The 21,611-nt window shown below is 41.3% G+C and overlaps 1 protein-coding gene across 15 annotated transcripts in view; it reads left to right on the forward strand.

Annotated features, from left to right (window-relative positions):
• Positions 1 to 21,611, forward strand: part of LOC124002853 (neuron navigator 1-like) — a 163,662-nt gene that overhangs the window by 47,883 nt on the left and 94,168 nt on the right. For 11 of the 15 annotated variants that reach the window (XM_046310603.1, XM_046310593.1, XM_046310597.1 and 8 more), the window contains exons 2-3: positions 2,740 to 3,557; positions 3,873 to 3,961. In XM_046310603.1, the coding sequence (XP_046166559.1) occupies positions 2,746 to 3,557; positions 3,873 to 3,961 (901 nt within the window). In that variant the 5' untranslated portion in view covers positions 2,740 to 2,745. Of the gene's footprint in view, positions 1 to 2,739; positions 3,558 to 3,872; positions 3,962 to 16,223; positions 17,418 to 21,611 lie in introns of those variants that run through there. The other 4 variants (XM_046310605.1, XM_046310609.1, XM_046310606.1 and 1 more) reach the window with 1 other exon arrangement.

Genomic DNA, 21,611 nt, shown 5'->3' on the forward strand with positions numbered 1-21,611 from the left:
ACTACAGGTCCAATTATATATTACATTGAGTATCTTATAGTGATTGTCTCTGGCGATCTACTGTGCAGCTGCAGCAGAACATGTTAACAAGTCCCCCACGACAAAGATGCTGCTGTTTTCTTTTGTTTTGATATGAGGGTGATAGACAGGGGCTGGGTGTTGATGGGGAGGCCATGGTTACCGTAGCACAGGGTGGAGTCCATAATGTCTATAATGTACATCACATATATATTTTTATACTCCGGACTCAGAAAATTGCTCGTCCTAATATTTATACATTTCTTAATTCCATTATTTTACTTTTAGATATGTGTATATTGTTGTGAATTGTTAGATATTGCTGCACTGCTGGAGCTAGGAACACACGCATTTCTCTACACCTGCAATAACATCTGCTAAATATGTGTACGCAACCTATACAAATATATTTTAAGATGTAGCATGAACCAGGGACATGACCAGACCGTGAGTTGGGGAGGGGTGGGGTGGGGTGCTGCTGGCACTACCTTAAAGGGCCAGCAGTCCTGCTGCGTGTGCCAAATGATGTCAGTCTGTCACTGACTCTCCCAGCATGCAGTTCACTGGAGGGAGGGGGGAATGATGGAATATGTTTGTGGCAAAGCTGCTCCAACCGAAATGATGAGAATTAAAATATTAACACAATTCTATTTTATTTGACGTGACTTTCATGACACTCAATTCAAGTACCCACGTCCCCACGCATTCCCGATCCTCTGTTGAAATCATATATGACAGGACATACAGTGAATCTATAGACAGTAACGCACTCTCTTTCTCTGTGTGTCAGACAGACAGACTGGTAGGTTCACCTGTTGTCCAGTATAGTGTAGAACAAATGTTACAAGAATCATGCCATTTTCCGTCTCCTACGGCTTGCAAGAATATGATCCACAGTATATTTTGTATGAGATAAACACATGCACGTGTTCTCCCTAGTCTCCCACGAAGCAGGACCACACACATGGAGCTCTACAACACCCCTCAATTTGTTTCTGATTGAGTCCATATGATATGTTCAGTAACCTAACTACTGATTTTTGATATTCAGGAAGGACAGATGTCAGATCTTAACAAAATCCCTCTGTTGTCGCAGAGAATTTACCTGCTGCATCAGGAAATTTAAATGAGCCTCGTGAGTTGACTGAAAATGAGCAGTTCTCTTCCTCTCCACGCGAAGGCAGTCAAGTCAGTGTGATCTGGGCTTGCTATCAAAATAATGTTCTCTGTCGCTAAAACGCTATAGGCCTAGGTCCTAGTTCTACACCCTTCAAATGCTCAAAAATGTATCTGAAATGCAGCCATACATATCAACAGCTATGGTTTTATATAGCTTGATAACACAAGATTGATATTGGTCTCCACTAGGCTATGACAAGTGTCAAGTGTATACTAGGGTCAAAATGTAGTTCAATAGTGGCCTGGTGTCGGTCTAGCAGTTAGGAACACTGCCTTCAGAGAGCACATATAGGCTTACAATGTCGGTGTGAGTTCAATTCTGACCCACGCCCTTCTGTAACAAATAACTCAATCCCCCGATTTCCCTGATTTTTTTACACATGTCAAATATGGACAGTCCAGGGATATTTTACCCCCGATTCTGATAAGAAATAACCATACCAGACACTTTTGGATAACATAAATAGATAACAAATAAAATAATAACAGTAGGCTACACCAACATTAGTTTCCATTCATAAAAGGTATCTGGTAAATTGCCAGAGTAGATTTGCCATGTTGAACAAGGAAATACTTGATTTCTACTGGACTTGCCTGCTTGCCTGTTATAAAACGTTGTTCCGATTGCATTCATCCATCAGTCAAAGAGCAGTGGGATGAATTGGAAGCTATGTCGACTCTGGCATTTGTTTGCTGGGGTCAATGGCGTTTAACCGCGTGACCACACAGGCACTGAGGCAACCAAAAACATTTGTTCTGCCTATTGCTTGCCTTCAACATATAATAAAACAATTGATTAAAAAAAAGCATAACAAAAACATTTACCCCTTACATATATGTCAATGTATTATAATCCACATATGAATTGGCACAAGACTCTCTGAAGCTTGCACGTAGCCTACAGAAGGCACGGTAATGCCAGTGACAGCCGGTGTAGGCCGGCATTGTAAATAAGAATATGTTCTTAACTGACTTAAATAAGTTAAATAAAGGTTCAATTGAAAAAATAAGTAAAAGAAAAGAACTGCATTGTATACAAACACCTAACGCAGGATTATTTTCCTCCTGTGACTAAATTATCTGTCACTTTAATCTTAGTGTGTATGTACATATCTACCTCAATTTCCTCGTACCCCTGCATATCGACTCGGTACTGGTACCGCGTGTATATAGACAAGTTGTGTTACTCATTGTGTATTTATTATGACTTTTATTAATTTGCTTTTCTATTATTTCTCATTTTTCTTTCTCTCTGCATTGTTGGGAAGGGCCCGTAAGTAAGCATTTCACTGTTAGTGAAACTACGCCTGTTGTTATCAAAGCATGTGATCAACAAAAAAAATTTGATTTGAAAGGGATTAAATTAAGATCCGACATTTGTAGTCAAGAAAACACCATGAAAAAGGCAACAATTTAGAATCAATCAATTGTAGCATGGTAATAGTTTGGAGACTTTCACTTGGTCTCATCCACATGTAAACAAAGGCTGAAATATGAAATATGAAGAGCATCATGTCATTTTTAAAATTATTTTTCTTTCAGAAAACCATGAGCAGCGGTGTGAACATCAAGACCATATCCCAGGCCCAACCAAGCTCAGGTCTGGTCTCTGGTATCCCCCTTCCCCAGAGGATAACCCCCCTCTCCAAACTGGACCCCAAACATCAGGGGGGCAGCGCCCTATCTAACTCCACAGCACAGTTTCAACTCAGCACCAAAATGCATCCCTCCTACTCTTCATCATCTTCATCCTTTTCAAATGAACTGCTGAGTAGTGCAGCTTTGAGGGGTGGTATCTGTCCCACTGGCTCCTCCTCCAGAGTCTCCTATGCCCCAGAGAGAGGCACCATCAGCCGGTCAGCCTACAGCAGCCCCCAGGTCCCCAAGAGACAGACACCACCACCACGCTCCAAGGACACCCTGGACCTCCGCAGCAGCAATGCTTTATCCCAGAAGGCTTTTCGAGAACTTCACACCAGGAGAAATGCCAATGGGAACTGGGCCTCAGGCGGGGTTCGCCACAGCCGTCTGGACGATAATGGAGATGCGCAGGATGCCCTGTCGAAGCTCTCTGGTGGTGATCTCCACTCAGGCCAAAGCAGGCTCTCCAACACTAAAACAGGGAACGGGAATCTGATCAGCGCTGTGTTGATGACCACCCGTCAGGAGCAGAGGGAGCCGAGGAACCTCTCCTGCCATGGCATGATCGCTCCTAAAAAAGACATGTCCAACAACAAACATAGAGCGTCCCATCTGAGCCAGAGTGGTGGTGGTGGTACCAGGCAGACAGTCAGTGTGCCACGCAGAGGGAGTGAGCCAGCCCGTAGTAACATGGCCACTGTGGCACCTTTCAGGTTCAGGTAAGGGTACACTGATAGCATCAGCTCTTCTTTAATGTATACTCACTAGGAGAATGTCTGGAATACGTTTAAGACAATCCACTGGGGACAGATGTCAATTCAACATCTGTTCCACTTGGTTCAATATAATATCATTGAAATTACATGGAAACAACGTTGAGTCAACCAGGTGCCTAGTGGGAACACATTATTATATAGGCTATTCAGTACAACATATTGTAGTGTAAAAATGTATTATATGAATGTCCCTGTTCTATCAGTTACACTGACAGAATTGTATGGTGGTGCAAATTGATGGTCATGCTGTGCATGTAGGTTGAATGTCCAGGATGATGATGCCTCTTCTCTGGAGGACCTGAGTGACTGCTCCTCTGACTCCATGGAGGTGTGCTGTGATGACCTGGGTGAGTCACATTCACTCGTTGTCTCACCACGTTCACTGTACAGTACTAGTATTAGGGTTGGCCTATTTAACTCAACGACAAAGTATACTACTGCTTGAGGATTGAAGAACAAACTGGTTTTGGATACCACATTCGGTTCGACTTCCATTAAACATCTTGTAGACATTCTTTTTAACCAATTCAATGAAAATATGTCATAGGGTTTACTGCCCCAGTCCTACACCAATGTGATTAAGGTGTTACACAAATCTCCAGATCCAGGGTTTGGTACCAAATCTAGTCCTCCTGCTGTAGTAGGTTATCTGAGCAGGCTTTATGGGTATTTGTAGTCGTTTTCAGACACTTATCTGTCTAAATCCATCCTGACAAACTGGCAAAAAGTATGTAGACATCTGCTTGTCAAATATATCATTCCAAAATCAGGGCCATTAATATGGAGTTGGTCACCACTTTGCTGCTATAACAGCCTCCACTCTTCTGAGAAGACTGTGTCTGAAGTAACCAAATCCACACATTTGAAGGGGTGTCCATATACTTTTGTATTTACAGTGTATGCATCCTCTCTGATCTGGAGCTCTCATCTGAGGCATTGAGGCCAAATGTACAAAGAAACAGCCTTACATTTGGTCATGATTTTGCATATACCAGGACTAGTAGAAACTATGGTCAATTGTACTCTGATATCCTTGAGGAAACATAAAACCATTGGAAAATGTTTCTAGACAATCTTTTGTTGTTGTCGCTTGTGATCACAGGTTGAATTGGGATTTCGCAGGATGCAGGTGGTGGGATTGTTTCCAACTATGCTGTCCAATAATGTTGTTTTTCCATGTTCATTGTCAACAGAAATCTATTTACATTTCACTCTATGGTTAGGATCAATTCTGTCCCCGGACCATGTTTTAAAACTTCTTCAGGATTGGTGGGTGCCCTGCGGGACGGTTGAGCTAATGTAGGCTAATGTGATTAGTATGAGGTTGTAAGTAACAAGAACATTTACCAGGACATAGATATATCTGATATTGGCAGAAAGCTTAAATTCTTGTTAATCTAACTGCACTGTCCAATTTACAGTAGCTATTACAGTGAAAGAATACCATGCTATTGTTTGAGGAGAATTCATGTTTTCAACATGAAAATGTATTAAAAAACAAACGAGGCATATTTGGGCAGTCTTGACACAATATTTTGAACAGAAATGCAATGGTTCATTGGATCAGTCTGAACCTTTGCACATACACTGCTGCCATCTAGTGGCAAATATATAAATTGCAGCTGGGCTGGAATAACACATTATGACCTTTCTCTTGCATTTCAAAGATAATGGTACAATTTTTTTTTAAATAAAAGTTTTTCTTTCTTTTTATTATCTTTTATCAGATCTAATGTGTTATATTATCCTACATTCCTTTCACATTTCCACAAACTTCAAAGTGTTTTCTTTCAAATGGTACCAAGAATATGCACATCCTTGCTTCATTGCCTGAGCTACAGGCAGTTAGAATTGTAGGCGAAAATTGAAAAAAAGGGGACGATCCTTAAGAGTTTTTATCAGATGATTCAACCATGGTAAGCTACTTTATATCACAGATGACACCCTATCATTTATTGTACTAACAGATCACACCCTATCTTTTATTTTGCTAACAGATCACACACTATCTTTTATTTTGCTAACAGATCACACACTATCTTTTATTTTACTAACAGATCACACCCTATCTTTTAAATTACTAACAGATCACACACTATCTTTTATTTTGCTAACAGATCACACACTATCTTTTATTTTGCTAACAGATCACACCCTATCTTTTATTTTACTAACAGATCACACACTATCTTTTATTTTGCTAATAGATCACACCCTATCTTTTATTTTACTAACAGATCACACACTATCTTTTATTTTGCTAATAGATCACACCCTATCTTTTATTTTACTAACAGATCACACCCTATCTTTTATTTTGCTAACAGATCACACCCTATCTTTTTGTCAGTCATGGCAACACAGCAAATTAGGACATATTGACAAGCAGTTGTCTTTCAGTAAACAGGACAGCATGTCACACAAATATGTACTGGTTGTTATAGTATTCCACTGTTAGTATGCACCGGCCCTTTCACTAGTTCTCACTACAGAGACTGCCAACATACAGTACAGTAAACACTTCATTACTCCCCACCTGTTTTATACATCAGGACCTAGGATCTCCTCCAGCAGTTTGTCACAACTGCATCTCACTGCTGCTGTTATATAAATACTGTTTTTCGTAAACGCACATGTGGGAAAATATGTTTTCCCGACTGTCAAAATCAATCTTAAAACCCATACAGCATACGACGGTTTCCAAAATGTTTCTACATCTCTGGAGTACACTTGCCGTGAAATGTATGTCAAAACTGTTTAAAAAGCCATTCGAAGATCTTAACTTTAAACTCCATTGTCTGTTTTATTCTTTCCAGAGAATGTATATGTTTTGCATCTTCAAATGTTGAATAGGAACATAGCGATTCATTTCACAGTGACATGTCTGTGAAAATGTTTAGTACCAAGTTTTCAGACTGCTAAGGGACATGAGGATTGGACATTGGAATAGTCATTCTGCAAAAATATCAATTTGCAAACATCCCTGTCTACAAAAAAACACAATGTCAACCTATAGTTTAACTAACATGGACCTACAGTAAGAGGAGAATATGAAAGGAGAATACGAAAGTCACTCTGAGCCTGTAATGGAGAGAGAGGGGTCTAAGTGTTGCCCTGATTAGTACTCTTTAGGAACACCCAGCGTGCAGATAATGAGAAAAGGAACTCAGAAAACCACTTTTACTATAAAAGCCTTGTAAGTAGTTATAAAAGCCTTCTGAGTAGTTATAAAGTCTTTGTAGTGTCTCTTAATTATAGTAATGACCGAGAGAGGCTGTGGTGGCCCCTCACTATATTCTTCTGGGAGAGGCTGTGGTGGCCCCTCACTATATTCTTCTGGGAGAGGCTGTGGTGGCCCCTCACTATATTCTTCTGGGAGAGGCTGTGGTGGCCACTCACTGTAATTCCTCTGAGAGAGGCTGTGGGTGGCCCTTCACTATATTCCTCTGGGAGAGGCTGTGGTGGCCCCTCACTGTATTCCTCTGAGAGAGGGTGATGGCCCCTCACTATATTCCCCTAGTAGAGGGTGGTGGGAGGTTGAGTGGTTGAGTGGTCTTTAGGGCCGAATGGACAGTTGCAGGACTGAGGGATCCAGTGATTTGATCTGGAACGCACTTTCGCCTCCTGTCAGAGAGTGCCTCACATCCCCTCAGGACAGCCCTGGGGTCTCTTCCAACCCATCATTTTGTCTTAGACAGTATTGATAAAGGGGTAAAGAGAGGTCCGCTCTCTATTGAGAGGATATATGTTTATTCCATATTGAGAATGTTCTCTGTGTGGCTTCGTCAGTATAATCAGTATGTGGCTTCATAAGTGTAATCAGTGTGTAGTTTCATCAAATCAAATTTTATTTGTCACATGTGCCGAATACAACCTTACCGTGAAATGCTTACTTACAAGCCCTTAACCAACAAGAAATAGAGTAGAAATCGAAACTATTTACAAAATAAACTAAAGTTTTAAAAAATGTAAGTAAATAAGTAAGTAAATAAAATTAGATAACAATAACGAGGCTATATAAGCGGGGTACCGGTACCAAGGAACTTGAAACTCTTGCCACTACAGCCCCGTCGATGTTATTGGGGGCCTGTTTGGCGTTCCTTTTCCTATAGCCCTCGATCATCTCCTTTGTCTTGCTCACATTGAGGGAGAGGTTGTTGTCCTGGCACCACACCACCAGGTTTCTGACCCCCTCCCTATAGGCCGTCTCATCCTTGTCGTCAGGAAACATAATGATGGTGTTGGAGTCATGCTTGGCCACTCAGTCGTGGGTGAACAGGGAGTACAGGAGGGGACTAAGCTAGCTCCCCTGACGGGCCCAGGTGTTGAGGATCAGTGTGGCAGATGTGTTGTTGCCTACCCTTACCACCAGGTTAAACCAGCTGATCTATGGCAGCCATTTTGGAAACAACACCTGTGAACATTTTGAAATTGATGGTGGTATGTCCAGGAACAATATAATAGGATTATTTCTATGACAGCACACAAAACACTCCCAGGTTAAAAAAAGGAAGAAAGATAATCACTTTGGTGAGACTTGAAACGAGCAAGATGACTTAGTAGTTTTCATCTTCCTTCCTCTACAGGTCTCCAGCATATTGAGCTCAGCAGGAATATACTAATATTCAGCATATGGGGAAAGTTGGGAGAAGAAAATGCACTCACATTACTATTCAGGTTTTTACAATATCCTGGACCCTCAGGCTCACATTCCACTCAGCACAATGATTTCATTAATGTTTGAAAGGAGTTGTATCTTTATGGTAGGACATCAAGGATCCTTCTGCTTTTCTTTGACACCACACACACATACACACACACACACACACACACTGGGCAGGAACGTTCCTTTGTATCTTTGATATGTTGCAACATCATCATGGTTTTGCCACAGCAGCTGAGCCGTCACAGAATAATTACATAGACTCTCCAGTTCATTGGCAGCTGTGGAGCTGTCCACCCCATAGCCTCTTTACTTACACACACACACACACACACACACACACACACACACACACACACACACACACACACACACACACACACACACACACACACACACACACACACACACACACACACACACACACACACACACACACACACACACACACACACACACACACACACACACACAGCTGGTGAATCGTAGAGTCAGATTAGTCTCCAGATGTGTGGGAAAGCAGCGGCTGGATTCTGGATGCTGGTCCACCCTGGCCTCTCCTGAGGAAGGGTGTCTCCCTCCTAGCTCTCAGATATGTTACAATGTCCTAGTTCAATAACCCAGTCCTCAGATATGTTACAATGTCCTAGTCCAATAACGCAGCACTCAAATATGAGTTACAATGTCCTCTTAAGTATCCATCCCTTTGTTTAATTTCTTGCCGAAAATGACATACCCAAATCTAAATGCCTGTAACTCAGGCCCTGAAGCAAGGATATGCATTTTCTTGGTACCATGTGAAAGGAAACACTTTGAAGTTTGTGGAAATGTGAAAGTAATGTAGGAGAACACAATAGATCTGGTAAAATAAAATACAAATTAAAAAACAACTGTTCTTTTATATTTTATTTGTACCATCATATTTGAAAGGCCATAATGTATTATTCCTGCCCAGCTGCAATTTAGATTTTGGCCACTAGATGGTCGGCAGTGTATGTGCAACGTTTTAGACTGATCCAATGAACCATTGCATTTCTGTTCAAAATGTTGTATCAAGACTGCCCAAATGTGCCTCTTTTGTTTATTATTCATTTTTTTGTTCAAAACTGTGCATTCTCCTCAAACAATAGCAATGTATTATTTCACTGTAATAGCCACTGTAAATTGGACAGTGCAGTTTGATTAAGAAGAATTTAAGCTTTCTGCCAATATCAGATATGTCTACGTCCTGGTAAATGTTCTTGTTACTTACAACCTCATGCTAATCGCATTAGCCTTCTTTAACTCAACCCGGATGGTACACCGATCCCAATTACGTTTTTAACCCAGCATTCAGCTATGTTACAATGTCCTCGTTCATTTACCCAGCATTCCGATATGTTACAATGTCCTAGTGCATTAATCCAGCACTCAGATACAGTGGCTTGCGAAAGTATTCACTCCCCTTGGCATTTTTCCTATTTTGATGTCTTACAACCTGGAAGTAAAATTTATTTTGGGGGGGATTGTATCATTTGATTTACACAACATGTCTACCACTTTGAAGATTTTTTCTTGTGAAACAAACAAGAATAAAACAAAATAACTGAAAACGTGCAGAACTATTCAGCCACCCAAAGTCAATACTTTGTAGATCAACCTATTGCAGCTTCAAGTCTCTTGGGGTATGTCTCTATAAGCTTGGCACATCCAGGTTCCTCTGGTGTACAGCAATCTTTAAGTCATACCACATATTCTCAATTGGATTGAGGTCTGGGATTTGACTAGGCCATTCCAAGACATTTAAATGTTTCCCCCGTGTTTCTTTAGCAGTAAACTTAGGGTCATTGTCCTGCTGGAAGGTGAACCTCAATCCCAGTCTCAAATATCTGGAAGACTGAATCAGGTTTCCCTCAATAATTTCCCTGTATTTTGCTCCATCCATCATTCCTTCAATTCTGACCAGTTTCACAGTCCCTGCCAATGAAAAAGATGGTTTTCTCAGGGTGATAAGAGGTGTTGAGTTTGCACCAGACATAGTATTTTCCTTGATGGACAAAAAGCTACATTTTAGTCTCATCTGAACAGAGTATCTTATTCCATATGTTTGGGAAGTCTCCCAAATGCTTTTTGGCTAACACAAAATGTGTTTGCTTATTTTACTCTTAAAACAATGGCTTTTTTTTCTGGCCACTCCCAGCTCTGTGAAGTGTACGGCTTAAAGTGTGGACAGATACTCCAATCTCTGCTGTGGAGCTTTGCAGCTCCTTCAGGGTTATCTTTGGTCTCTTTGTTGCCTCTGATTAATGCCCTCCTTGCCTGGTCTGTGAGTTTTGGTGGGCGGCCCTATCTTGACAGGTTTGTTGTGGAGCAATATTCTTTCATTTTTTTTATAACGGATTTAATGGTGCTCCGTGGGATGTTCAAAGTTTCAGATATTTTTTTTATAACCCAACCCTGATCTGTACTTCTCCACAACTTTGTCCCTGACCTGTTTGGAGAGCTCTTGGTCTTCATGGTGATGCTCGCTTAGTGATGACCCTTGCTTTGTGGTTGTGCAGACTTGGGGCTGTTCGGAACAGGTGTATATATACTAAGATCATGTGACAGATCATGTGACACTTAGATTGCACACACGTGGACTTTATTTAACTAATTGTGTGACTTCTGAAGGTAATTTGTTGCACCAGATCTTATTTAGGGGCTTCATAGTAAAGGGGGTGAATACATATGCACGCACCACTTCAACCTTTTTTGTATTTGTATTTTTTTCAATTCACTTCACCAATTTGGACTATTTTGAGGATATCCATGACATGAAATACAAATACAAATCTATTGAAATTGCAGGTTGTAATGCAACAAAATAGGAAAAATGCCAAGGAGGATGAATACTTTTGCAAGGCACTGTATGTTACAATGTCAAAGTACATTAACTCAGCACTCACATATCTGAGTGCTGGGTTAATGTAGTAGGACATTGTAACAGAACTAGGACATTGTAACATCTGAGTGCTGGGTTAATGTACGAGGACATTGTAACAAATTTGATATCTTACAATGTCCTAGTACATTAACCCAGCACTCAGATATGTTACAATGTCCTAGTTCAGATATTCCCAAACTGGGGTAAGCGCAATGCCGTTGGGGGTAGGCCAAATAAAAATGTGATTCACAATTTCAAAATATATATACGTATATATATAAAAAAAATATATATAAAAAAATATTTGTCACATTTTCAAACAGTCCATTTCTATTTCCCAACGGGGCTATACAGTTGGGTAAGCTTTTTCTAGCGCCTGAATGGTCACTGCCAAGTATAAAATTAAACCATCTACTGTTCAGCAAAATAACAACACAATTTCAAATACAGGTAGCCTTGTCAAATGATTAACATCCAATCAAATTAACCGTTACTCTCTCGCGAGAAACCTTCACTCTTGCGCAGGCATTTAGAAATAAAACATGCCAATTTGAAAAATAAGCCACAGGAGTTTTTTGGGCGAGAATTAAGACGACTTTCGAGTAGTAAGACATGTATAAAAGCAACAGATAACATTAATAAGAAGGGGCTAGAAGCGTCTTATATGGTGAGCTAACGAGTGGCTAGGACAGGCAAGCCCCATACTATTGTGAAGCACTTCATTCTTCCTGCTGCCACGGATATGGCTGGGACCATGCTGGGGGAAAAGGCCCAAAAAACATACACAGATCATGATCATGACTTTCATGACGCATCAGTGACATAGCAGGAGATGTTTTGAAACAATTACTGCTTTGCATACAAGCCAGTGAATTCTATGCGTTACAGCTGGATGAGTCAACAGACGTGGCGGGCCTGGCACAGCTCCTGGTATATGTCCATTACGTTTATGGCGGGTCAATTAAGGAAGACATCCTCTTCTGCAAACCACTGGAAATCAACACAACAGGAGAGGATATTTTTAAAGTACTGGACAGCTTTGTGACATCAAATGGACTTTGGTGGTCAAGATGTGTTGGTATCTGTACTGACGAGGCAAAAGCCATGACAAGGAGACATAGTGGAGTGGTAACATGCGTGCAAGCAGTTGCTCCCGACGCCACTTGGGTATACTGCAGCATCCACCCAGAGGCTCTTGCTGCCAAGGGAATGCCTGACAGTTTGAAATATGTTTTGGACACTACAATTAAAAATGTTAAGTTTGTTAAAGCAAGGCCCCTGAACTCTCGTGTATTTTTACAACATACAGAAGTGTGCTGGTTATCAAGAAGTATTGACACATTTTTTTTTCATTGAGAGATGAGCTTAAAGTTTCCTCTTCAGACAATAATTTTCACTTGTCTGCCGCTTGCATGATGACGAGTTTCTCACACGACTGGCCTATCTGGGCAATGTTTTTTCTCGCCTGATTGATCTGAATCTAGAATTACAGATACTCTGCACAAATCTATTCAATGTGCGGGACAAAATTGAGGCTATGATTAAGAAGTTGGAGCTCTTCTCTGTCTGCATTAACAAGAACAACACACAGGTCTTTCCATCATTGTATGATTTTTTTTGTGTGCAAATGAACTCAAGCTTACGGACAATGTCAAATGTAATATAGCAAAGCACCTGAGTGAGCTGGGTGCGCAATTACGCAGGTACTTTCCCAACACCCCTTTCCCTTTCATGCCCTGCCTCCAGTCCACTTACCGATATCTGAACAAGAGAGCCTCATTGAAATTGCAACAAGCGGTTTTGTGAAAATTTAATTTAATCAGAAGCCACTGCCAGATTTCGGGATAGGGCCACGCTCAGAGTTTCTTGCCTGCCTTGAAAATAGCACTGTTAAGACACTGATGCCCTTTGCAACCAAGTACTTATGTGAGAGTGGATTCTCGTCCCTCACTAGCAGGAAAACGAAATACAGGCACAGACTGTGTTTGGAAAATGATTTAAGACTGAGACTCTCTCCAATACAACCCAACATTTCAGAGTTATGTGAATCATTTCAAGCACACTCTTCTCATTAACCTGTTGTGAGTTATTCAAATAAGGTTTTATATGTAAGATTGCAAAATAAAGAGCAACATTATTGATTATTATTATATTATTTGTGCCCTGGTCACTTCCCACGAGCCGGGTTGTGACAAAAACTCACACTCATTCTTATGTTTAATAAATGTATCTTATAGTGTGTGTGTGGCAGGCTTACAATGATAGCAGAAAACAACATTTGAGAGTGCGCTGACCCTGGTGCTATAGGGGGTACACAGCTGGAGGTACAGGGGGTACACAGCTACAGGGGGTACACAGCTATAGGGGGTACACAGCTGGAGGAATGTTTGAAGGGGTATGGGACTATAAAAAGTTTTCTAAGCACCGTCTTAGTTCATTAGCCCAGCACTCAGATATGTTACAATGTCTTAGTTCATTAGCCCAGCACTCAGATATGTTACAATGTCTTAGTTCATTAACCCAGCACTCAGACATGTTACAATGTCTTAGTTCATTAACCCAGCACTCAGATATGTTACAATGTCTTAGTTCATTAGCCCAGCACTCAGATATGTTACAATGTCTTAGTTCATTAACCCAGCACTCAGATATGTTACAATGTCTTAGTTCATTAACCCAGCACTCAGACATGTTACAATGTCTTAGTTCATTAGCCCAGCACTCAGATATGTTACAATGTCTTAGTTCATTAGCCCAGCACTCAAACATGTTTCAATGTCCAGAACAATCAGGAAATTACTTAGCCGTATAAGCTACTTTTAGGTGCTAACTTTCTCTTTACGAGGACTCATGCACAGTTCATATGTTGGTTATGCACCAGTGTTGCTGAAAGGACTTGATGTAATTGCATTTTTTATCCATCTACATATTACAAATATGTTCACATAAAAAATACTTTCAAAATGTGGTAATCAACTTAATCCCATCCACAATGTCTACACAACAGGAACCAAGCTTGTCAGAGCAGCTTGGGAGTGAGGAGTGAGGTCATCATCAATGGACTGAAGCGTGGGGGTATTGCTTTTGACGAGCCAGAACAAGACGTTACATTGTTTTCAGGCCACCTCGCTAAGACCCATCAAATGACTTCATGGGTCTCAGAAGAACCCCAGGCGCCCCGGGACCTACATATCAGGCCAGTGGAGCGTGTAGGCACAGTGGGAGAGCAGAGTGGGAAAGGGCCCTCAAGGCATTGTAACAAACTGGTCAGTTGCATCAAAGCAAAGAAAACCAGGTCATGCAGTGTTTTTACCAGTAGTTGATTGGTTATCCTGGATAAGAAAAATTGAGCACAACCTAGAAATGCTTCCTTGATTTCTCAAACAATAGAAGCACAATTGTGAAGAGTCATCATACACACATACTATGGACATACATACATCTGCAAAAAGAATCATGAGTATGTATGCCAAATATATTGTACTATGTTACTGTTATAGAACGTGGAGAGGCTAATGAACCGGGGCATGTGTGATCAGAAAGCCTCCTGGCTGGTGAAGCCGCCCTCATTTTCCATGGTGCATACATGTGCTGTGGAGCATTGCAGAGTTCTCTTGAGAGATATGTGTGTGTGTGGAATATCATTAAAGATGCTGCAGTAAGGGAGGGTCTTAAAAGAGCTCATCACTCCGTGTTATTTTATTTATTCACTATTCATACAAATTATGCTATTTGAAATATCTATTTTAGAGACCTGTCTCAAGACAAAATAAATACATTAATTAAATATTCGAGAAGCACAATTAGCGGAGCTAAAATAGCATTCAGAGTAAATGAAAGTACGCACGATCTAAGGGGAGGGGATGAAACAGACAGTAATTATGCTGGTTGAGTAATTGCAGTGCTATACTTAACTTGCATACTAAGAAAGTCTAGTTTGGATGCTGTTCCCTGGGTTTAGTGCTTATGCTGCCTGCATTTCTTTCCAAAGTGTGCTAACACATCTTATAGTATTACCTCTGGTATGTACCTGATATTCAATTGGATATTGTTGAATCAGATTGTGCCGAGTTGTGCTTATTTTATTGAATCCCGGAGAAACAAACAAGTAATTAACAGGTTAACTGTGTAATTACCATTTACCACGCCATTACCTAGTTATTTCTGTAGTGTAAAATAAAGTGCTGCCTCGTGGTATAGGGTGTGTCCTCTTTCACACTGCTGAGACCCATTTACACTCATCCAGGCGGGATACTGTATAGTGAAAGAAGATCTGACCTGAAAACCTCCATACTGTAAACAGCTGCCAAAATATCAGCCCCTTGTTTTGTTTGTTTACCATCAATAATTGTTGATACATGTGTCATATTATCAATCTATGTATTCAATTTGTTTTGTGAATAAGCAGGTAATGTCCATATTAAATGATGACCTCCATATGATTTTGGTACAGTATGGGAGATACTGATGTGGTAGTGATGCACTGTGAAACCTATCGGACAGCATTGCTATTATATCATAGAAACATCATTAGACTAGTGTTCCACTTAAGTAAAATGCTGATAACACTCAGTAGATTTAAATATATGATTTATTTTGATTAAACAAGGGTTAGGCAATAAGGCAGCTCAGACAGGATAAACAGATAAGCTGGATGTTCCAGTTGTTGAGAGGTTTTGGACACAGATTTCCTCACCATTTCCACATTTCCACACCAGTAAATCATGCATAATTGTGTGTGCGAAGAACGTGCCTGAAGAAAGGGAGGTGGGAAGAACAAAGGGTTAGAGAGAGAGAGACGAGAGCATGTGATAACAAGCCTGTGATCAAAATAATGCTATCCAGTTTTTTTAAATGTCATGTTTATCATTTCTCATCACCCCCTTACATTTCACACATTCTGCTGAGGCAGAGCGAAGCATCTTTAAATGCAACAGAGGAGGAGTAAGGGAGGAGGGATGGAGAAAGGGAGTAGGAGGAGGAGGAGGAGGATAGATGACAGGCAGAGGAAGGAGGAGGGATTGTGGTTGCGTCTGGTGCTATTGTCATTCTGCTGTTGTGCGCTTCAGCGGCAGGAGGGTCTGCTCAAAGGAGGAGTAGAAAACAGAGCCAGGGAGGACGGAGAGAGAGAGAGAGAGAGAGAGAGAGAGAGAGAGAGAGAGAGAGAGAGAGAGAGAGAGAGAGAGAGAGAGAGAGAGAGAGAGAGAGAGAGAGAGAGAGAGAGAGAGAGAGAGGACAGGGGAAAAAGAAGAGAAAGGAGAGCCTGAGCAGCACTGCAACAGCTGCTGCAGCAGTCTGTCAGGCAGACAGAGAGAGGCAGAGGGAATGAGGAGAGGAAAAAATGAATAATCTGTCTGCAAAGAAGAGCAAAAATCCAAGGACTGTGCCTTGTTAGCCTTTTCTTGTTTTCTCCTGAAAGGATAAGGGGACTGAAAGGAAGACTTTTTTCTCTCTCCTTGCTGATGCTTTTTGAAATGCTCTCATGCAGGAGGCATGCTCAGAAGTAGCGTGAAAGGAGGCAGAGAAGGAGATTTAAAGATGGAAAGGGCGGAAAGCACCAAAACGTACGGCCAAGCCGAGGGCAAAGCTGTTGGCATGGCAGCCAAGAGGGGCAAGTCGGGGGTGCCCCAGAGCGCCCAACGAGGGGAACTGAGGGTGTACCGTGCAGGTAGCTCTGAGGGGCGGCTTCCAGTGTCCTCCAACCTCCGCAAGCAGAGGTCCATGACCAACCTGGCCGTGCTCACCGATGCAGAGAAAAAGATACACCTCTACGAGCCCAAGTGGTGTGATGACATGGCCAAACCTGGAGCAGGACCCCTCAAGGCAGGCAAGCCCAAGCTGGCAGGAGGGGGTGGCGGTGGCGGACGAGGGGGTGCGCCACTCTCACGCAACCTCTCCAAGTCAGAGCACTCTCTCTTCCAGGGCAAACCCAAAACCTTCAGCCCATTGGCGGCTTCTTCTGGTCTGGTCAGACCCAGTCAGAGCCGGATCCCCCGGGCGCCGTATGCAGAGGTAAAGCCCCTGAGTAAAGCCCCTGAGGACGGAAAATCTGATGATGAGATCCTCTCCAGCAAGGCCAAGGCTGCCAGCAAGAAGCAGGCAGTGGGAGCTTCTGTGGAGTCAGAGGCCAAGAGCCAAGGGGATGGGAGCCAATCCTCCTTCCTCAAGGTGGATCCAGAGCTGGTAGTGACTGTCCTGGGTGACCTGGAGCAACTTCTCTTCAGCCAGATGCTGGGTGAGTAAAACCAACTTTTTCTGTCCTGCAGACCTCTACCTGCCTGTCGAGCCTGGCTGTGTGTCTGTTGCTCTCTACAGCACAAAACAAAAATGCCCCTCTCTCTCTCGATGCCTCTCCCCATCAGCACGCCCCCTTACTACAGCTGTCACTAACACCTGCTTGCTACTGCAGTCCTCATTGTCCCTGAATGGAGCTAATCTTGCTGGGTATCGATTGAGATGAACTCCAGGGGTTGTATACCGTCTCTCAGTGTTCATATTGTATGCACTTGAAAAGCTTTCTCTTGAATGCTGCCCCAGATTTAGTATTTTGTTTTAAAGCCGTATCCTGATTCTTGTGAAGCATGGGTTTTGATCCGTTACTGCAGGTGGTGGTGGACAATACCTCCATTGTTTGCAATGCGTTTAGGCTATTGTTTCTAATATCCTACGGGCTGTTCTCTGGCGTGTGAAGCATGATGTCATTGATTGTGTGTATAAGGTTGTTTCCTGAGTTCTATTCCGTCTCAGCTCTAGTCTGCTGCAGTGGGTTGACCAACCAGCTAGGCCCTCAGTGATCCTGCAGCTCTCTTTATGCTCCATGCAGAGATATATGTGAATGGTTCCAGAAAATAGGACCTGGGAAATAAACTGAGCCATATTGAATTGATTTTAAGTTCCCTGTGAGACATATTTAGACTCCTTCCAGCTCCATTCATCCGTGGCCATTGACAGATGGTGCCCACACTGTCTATATGGGAAGTAAAATAGCCAGGAGTGGCTGGGCTTCTCTGGTACTCTAGGTATCTCAGTAAAACTATAAGCTCTTTGTTTTCAACCAGGTGTATAAAGAAGATAGAGTAGCATGATATAATCTGTGAATGTCATTGACTGAATACAGCACATTTTGAACAGAATAGCTTTATTTTTCTCAAACATACAGTGCAGTGTAATGTTTCTGACAGGTTTTACACTGACCAGAGGTATAGCTTGATCACTGGATTACTTCCTGTGAAATATATTTATTGGCCTCTGGCTATGCATCTCATTATCCCAAATGAGTACATTTGATTAGTGTGTTGAGTTAATTGGTTAATTGACGTTGACATTGATCAGAAACAAGAGCACATCAGTTTTAGCTTAAGACCAAGAACCAAATATCCAACTCAAACCTTGACTGTCATACATCCCACTGTACTCTAGTTTGTCAATCAGCCGCTGAATTGTTGACCTCATTTTAAATTGTGCCGCTGGCTTTATTTGATTGCCAATTTCAAGTACCACACCCCAAGGGACCAGGGATCCAGTCTAGAAGCACGGTTTCTACTGTTCCTAAAGTCTTGCTTCGATACTGCAGTTTAACTGACACAAGGCCCATAATGACAATTTCTATAGACGGCCACATATTCCACAGTATGAGTCATAATACCCATAAAGCAGTCAAACAGGGAAATGGTTCCAATAATTTTTCCAACATAAATTTTTCCCATTAGGGATTTTAGAAACACTTAAAATAAGGGCTGCATTTCGTACAGATTTACCCTGGCGTAAATTTTTCATAACCGTGTAAATCTCTCTAGGACAAGGTGAGTTTTATCAATATATTTCCTTCTAATGTGCTAATGGGGCTATCAAAAGGAATTACAAAATGCCATGATGATCTGGACGAGACTGCCGAATCGAGGCAAAGGTAAGAATCTCTGGATTAACTATCTAACGTTACCTAAATGTAGTAATTAATACATTGGCAAAGTTTCTCAAAATGGACAATTCTGTGAACTGTCTTGTGCAAGTTTTAAATTCCTCCTTTAAAAGTTGCGTCATACTGCGGCACACTTTGTGTGCTGCCGCAGCATTCTGTGGCAAGTCATTTAATTGTCAGCCATTTTTTCTGTTACTGCAAGTTATTGATAGTTTGACCATCAGAGGGGATCTTTGAGAAGCATTTGATAGTATTCCGTATTGGCATTACCAGAGAATTGAAATCCTTTTTTATAATAACATAGTATATGGGATTGATTTTAAGAAATTTGGCTTAATTAATTTGAATAATATTATGGTGTTTCTATTCAGATAAAAATGAAAAACAAACCCACACGGTTTCCATTAGGATGGAATGGAAAATATGGCGCTGTACAACGTGACTACAGGATTGGAGGATTCTAAATTATTTACCTTCATTAGACAACTTTGTTACAATATTTCTGTAGATCAGTGATATTTATTCCCATAGTAATTCATTACGGATCCATAACTAAATAAACATTTTCATTCTGAAAGAGTATTTTTTATCATTATTTTATTAACAAAATGTATTTATTTGTTTATTAGGCTATTGTGCAGTCTACAATACATACCGTAGTAAACATGGGACAGTGCCTAATTCCTTGCTTAAGGGAGAGCAGGCCATGTCTGTACTACAGAATGCAGGGCATGCGGGAGACCGGTGTTATTTCATAGTTGTGATGTCTTCACTATTGTTCTACAATGTAGAAAATGGTAAATACAGAAAAATCGTGGAATGAGTAGGTGTGTCCCATCTTTTGACTGGTCCTTGCTTAATTCATTTGATTAATATTATGGCATTTCTTTTCAATGAAAACCGAAAAACCCTCTGGGTTTCTGTTAGGATGGAACGTAAAATATGGCGCTGTACCACGTGACGGTCAGAAGTACAGTACTAGGCTATTTAGCTAAAAAAAATCCCTGTGTCGTGCAGACGAGAGACCAGGGTTCAAATCCCCGGTGGGGAGGAGGGAGTAGACTTCTCTCAGAGTCCCCATGCTTGTCTCAGAGCAGCACAAAACAGTGCTAAAGTAATTGTAGGCTTTTGCTTCTAACTTCAATTGATAAAGTGTTTTAAGCCACAATCGCGTTAACCACAATTGATACATTTGGGCACAATCGTGCTGGACTTCACTTGTTTAATTAAATTATTATGCTGGTCTCAGAGCAAATAGCCTGGATTGTTACTCCCATTTCGTTCCTCGCTCTCTTCCACGCGTCATTCAGCACGATTGTGGGCGTGCTGGGAGGATGTACTGTTTTTTATTCTGTATATATGAATTACAAATCAGCCTTTACTTAAATCAAGTTTCTAGTCTATTGCATTGTTACAATGTGCAATCATTGATGTCCCAGAAGCAGGAGTGGTAAACACTATGACAAAAAAAGATGCATATGTTTTTCTCTGCATTAACTAACATATTCCTCTCAATTGTACATTTTTTGCTTGACTTGTTATGACGTTATAAGAACTTACATTTTCTTCCTCTATAATGTTTTGTCAGCCATCTTTGCTGAAGAAAGTCACCAGGGACGGTTGGTTCACGTCAATTTTGTCATTGTAACCACTCAATATGATTGGTCATATAAAAACGTGGGGACCCAAAAGCATAATGAGTTCTCTAACTCCCCCTTGTGGTGGTCTGGAGCAATAAAGGCGTGGCACTGGGTACCTCTAAGTCACGCGGTGATAGATCACAACTTTTAAAGGAGGAAACACTGTACCTGCTAGCAAAGGTGTCAACGAGAGATGGCATGCAGAAACTAGCAGAGATTTGAAGTTTTGCATGATGTCTACTTTGATGCTAATTAGCGTTTTCGAATCTGAGAGTAAATAGTGCAAAATATATTGAAAGTCACCTTGTCTGAGAGAGATTTACACGGTTATCAAAACATCACGCCAGGGTAAGCATAAATGAAACACAGCCATTGTTTTAAGTGTTTCTAAAATCCCCTATAGGAAAAATTATTGGAACCATTTCCCTGATTGCAAGATTTTAGGGGTATTATGACACCTCCACTGTGGGGATCTATAGAGAAGTTAGATTAGAACATTTCTAACTCATAAGAAAGAGACTTTAGTCCCCACCTTCGTGCACAAATCAAAACAACCATTGAGTTATTCAAATATTTGTCGCTGAGGCTGATTTGTTTTTCTCCATCACTCACAGCCCATTATATTAACATTCTATATTCTTTCAATGTCTGCCATGTTTTCGGATGGTGTGATGTTGTCGCTGCTCACACTGATCCCTGTATGCATTGTGTGCTAATGCTCATGTGAAGTTGGGCCATGTAAACCGGATGCAACCCGGATATAGACAGTCCATGAATCTGCTTTTGCGAGTGTGAGTACTGTAGATTACGTTGAAAACAATGGTCGGACATCTTGGATGTAGAGACCTCAGTGCCAGACCGTCACTGTTGT

Source organism: Oncorhynchus gorbuscha, linkage group LG18 (genome assembly GCF_021184085.1).
Source record: "Oncorhynchus gorbuscha isolate QuinsamMale2020 ecotype Even-year linkage group LG18, OgorEven_v1.0, whole genome shotgun sequence".
Taxonomy (NCBI): domain Eukaryota; kingdom Metazoa; phylum Chordata; class Actinopteri; order Salmoniformes; family Salmonidae; genus Oncorhynchus; species Oncorhynchus gorbuscha.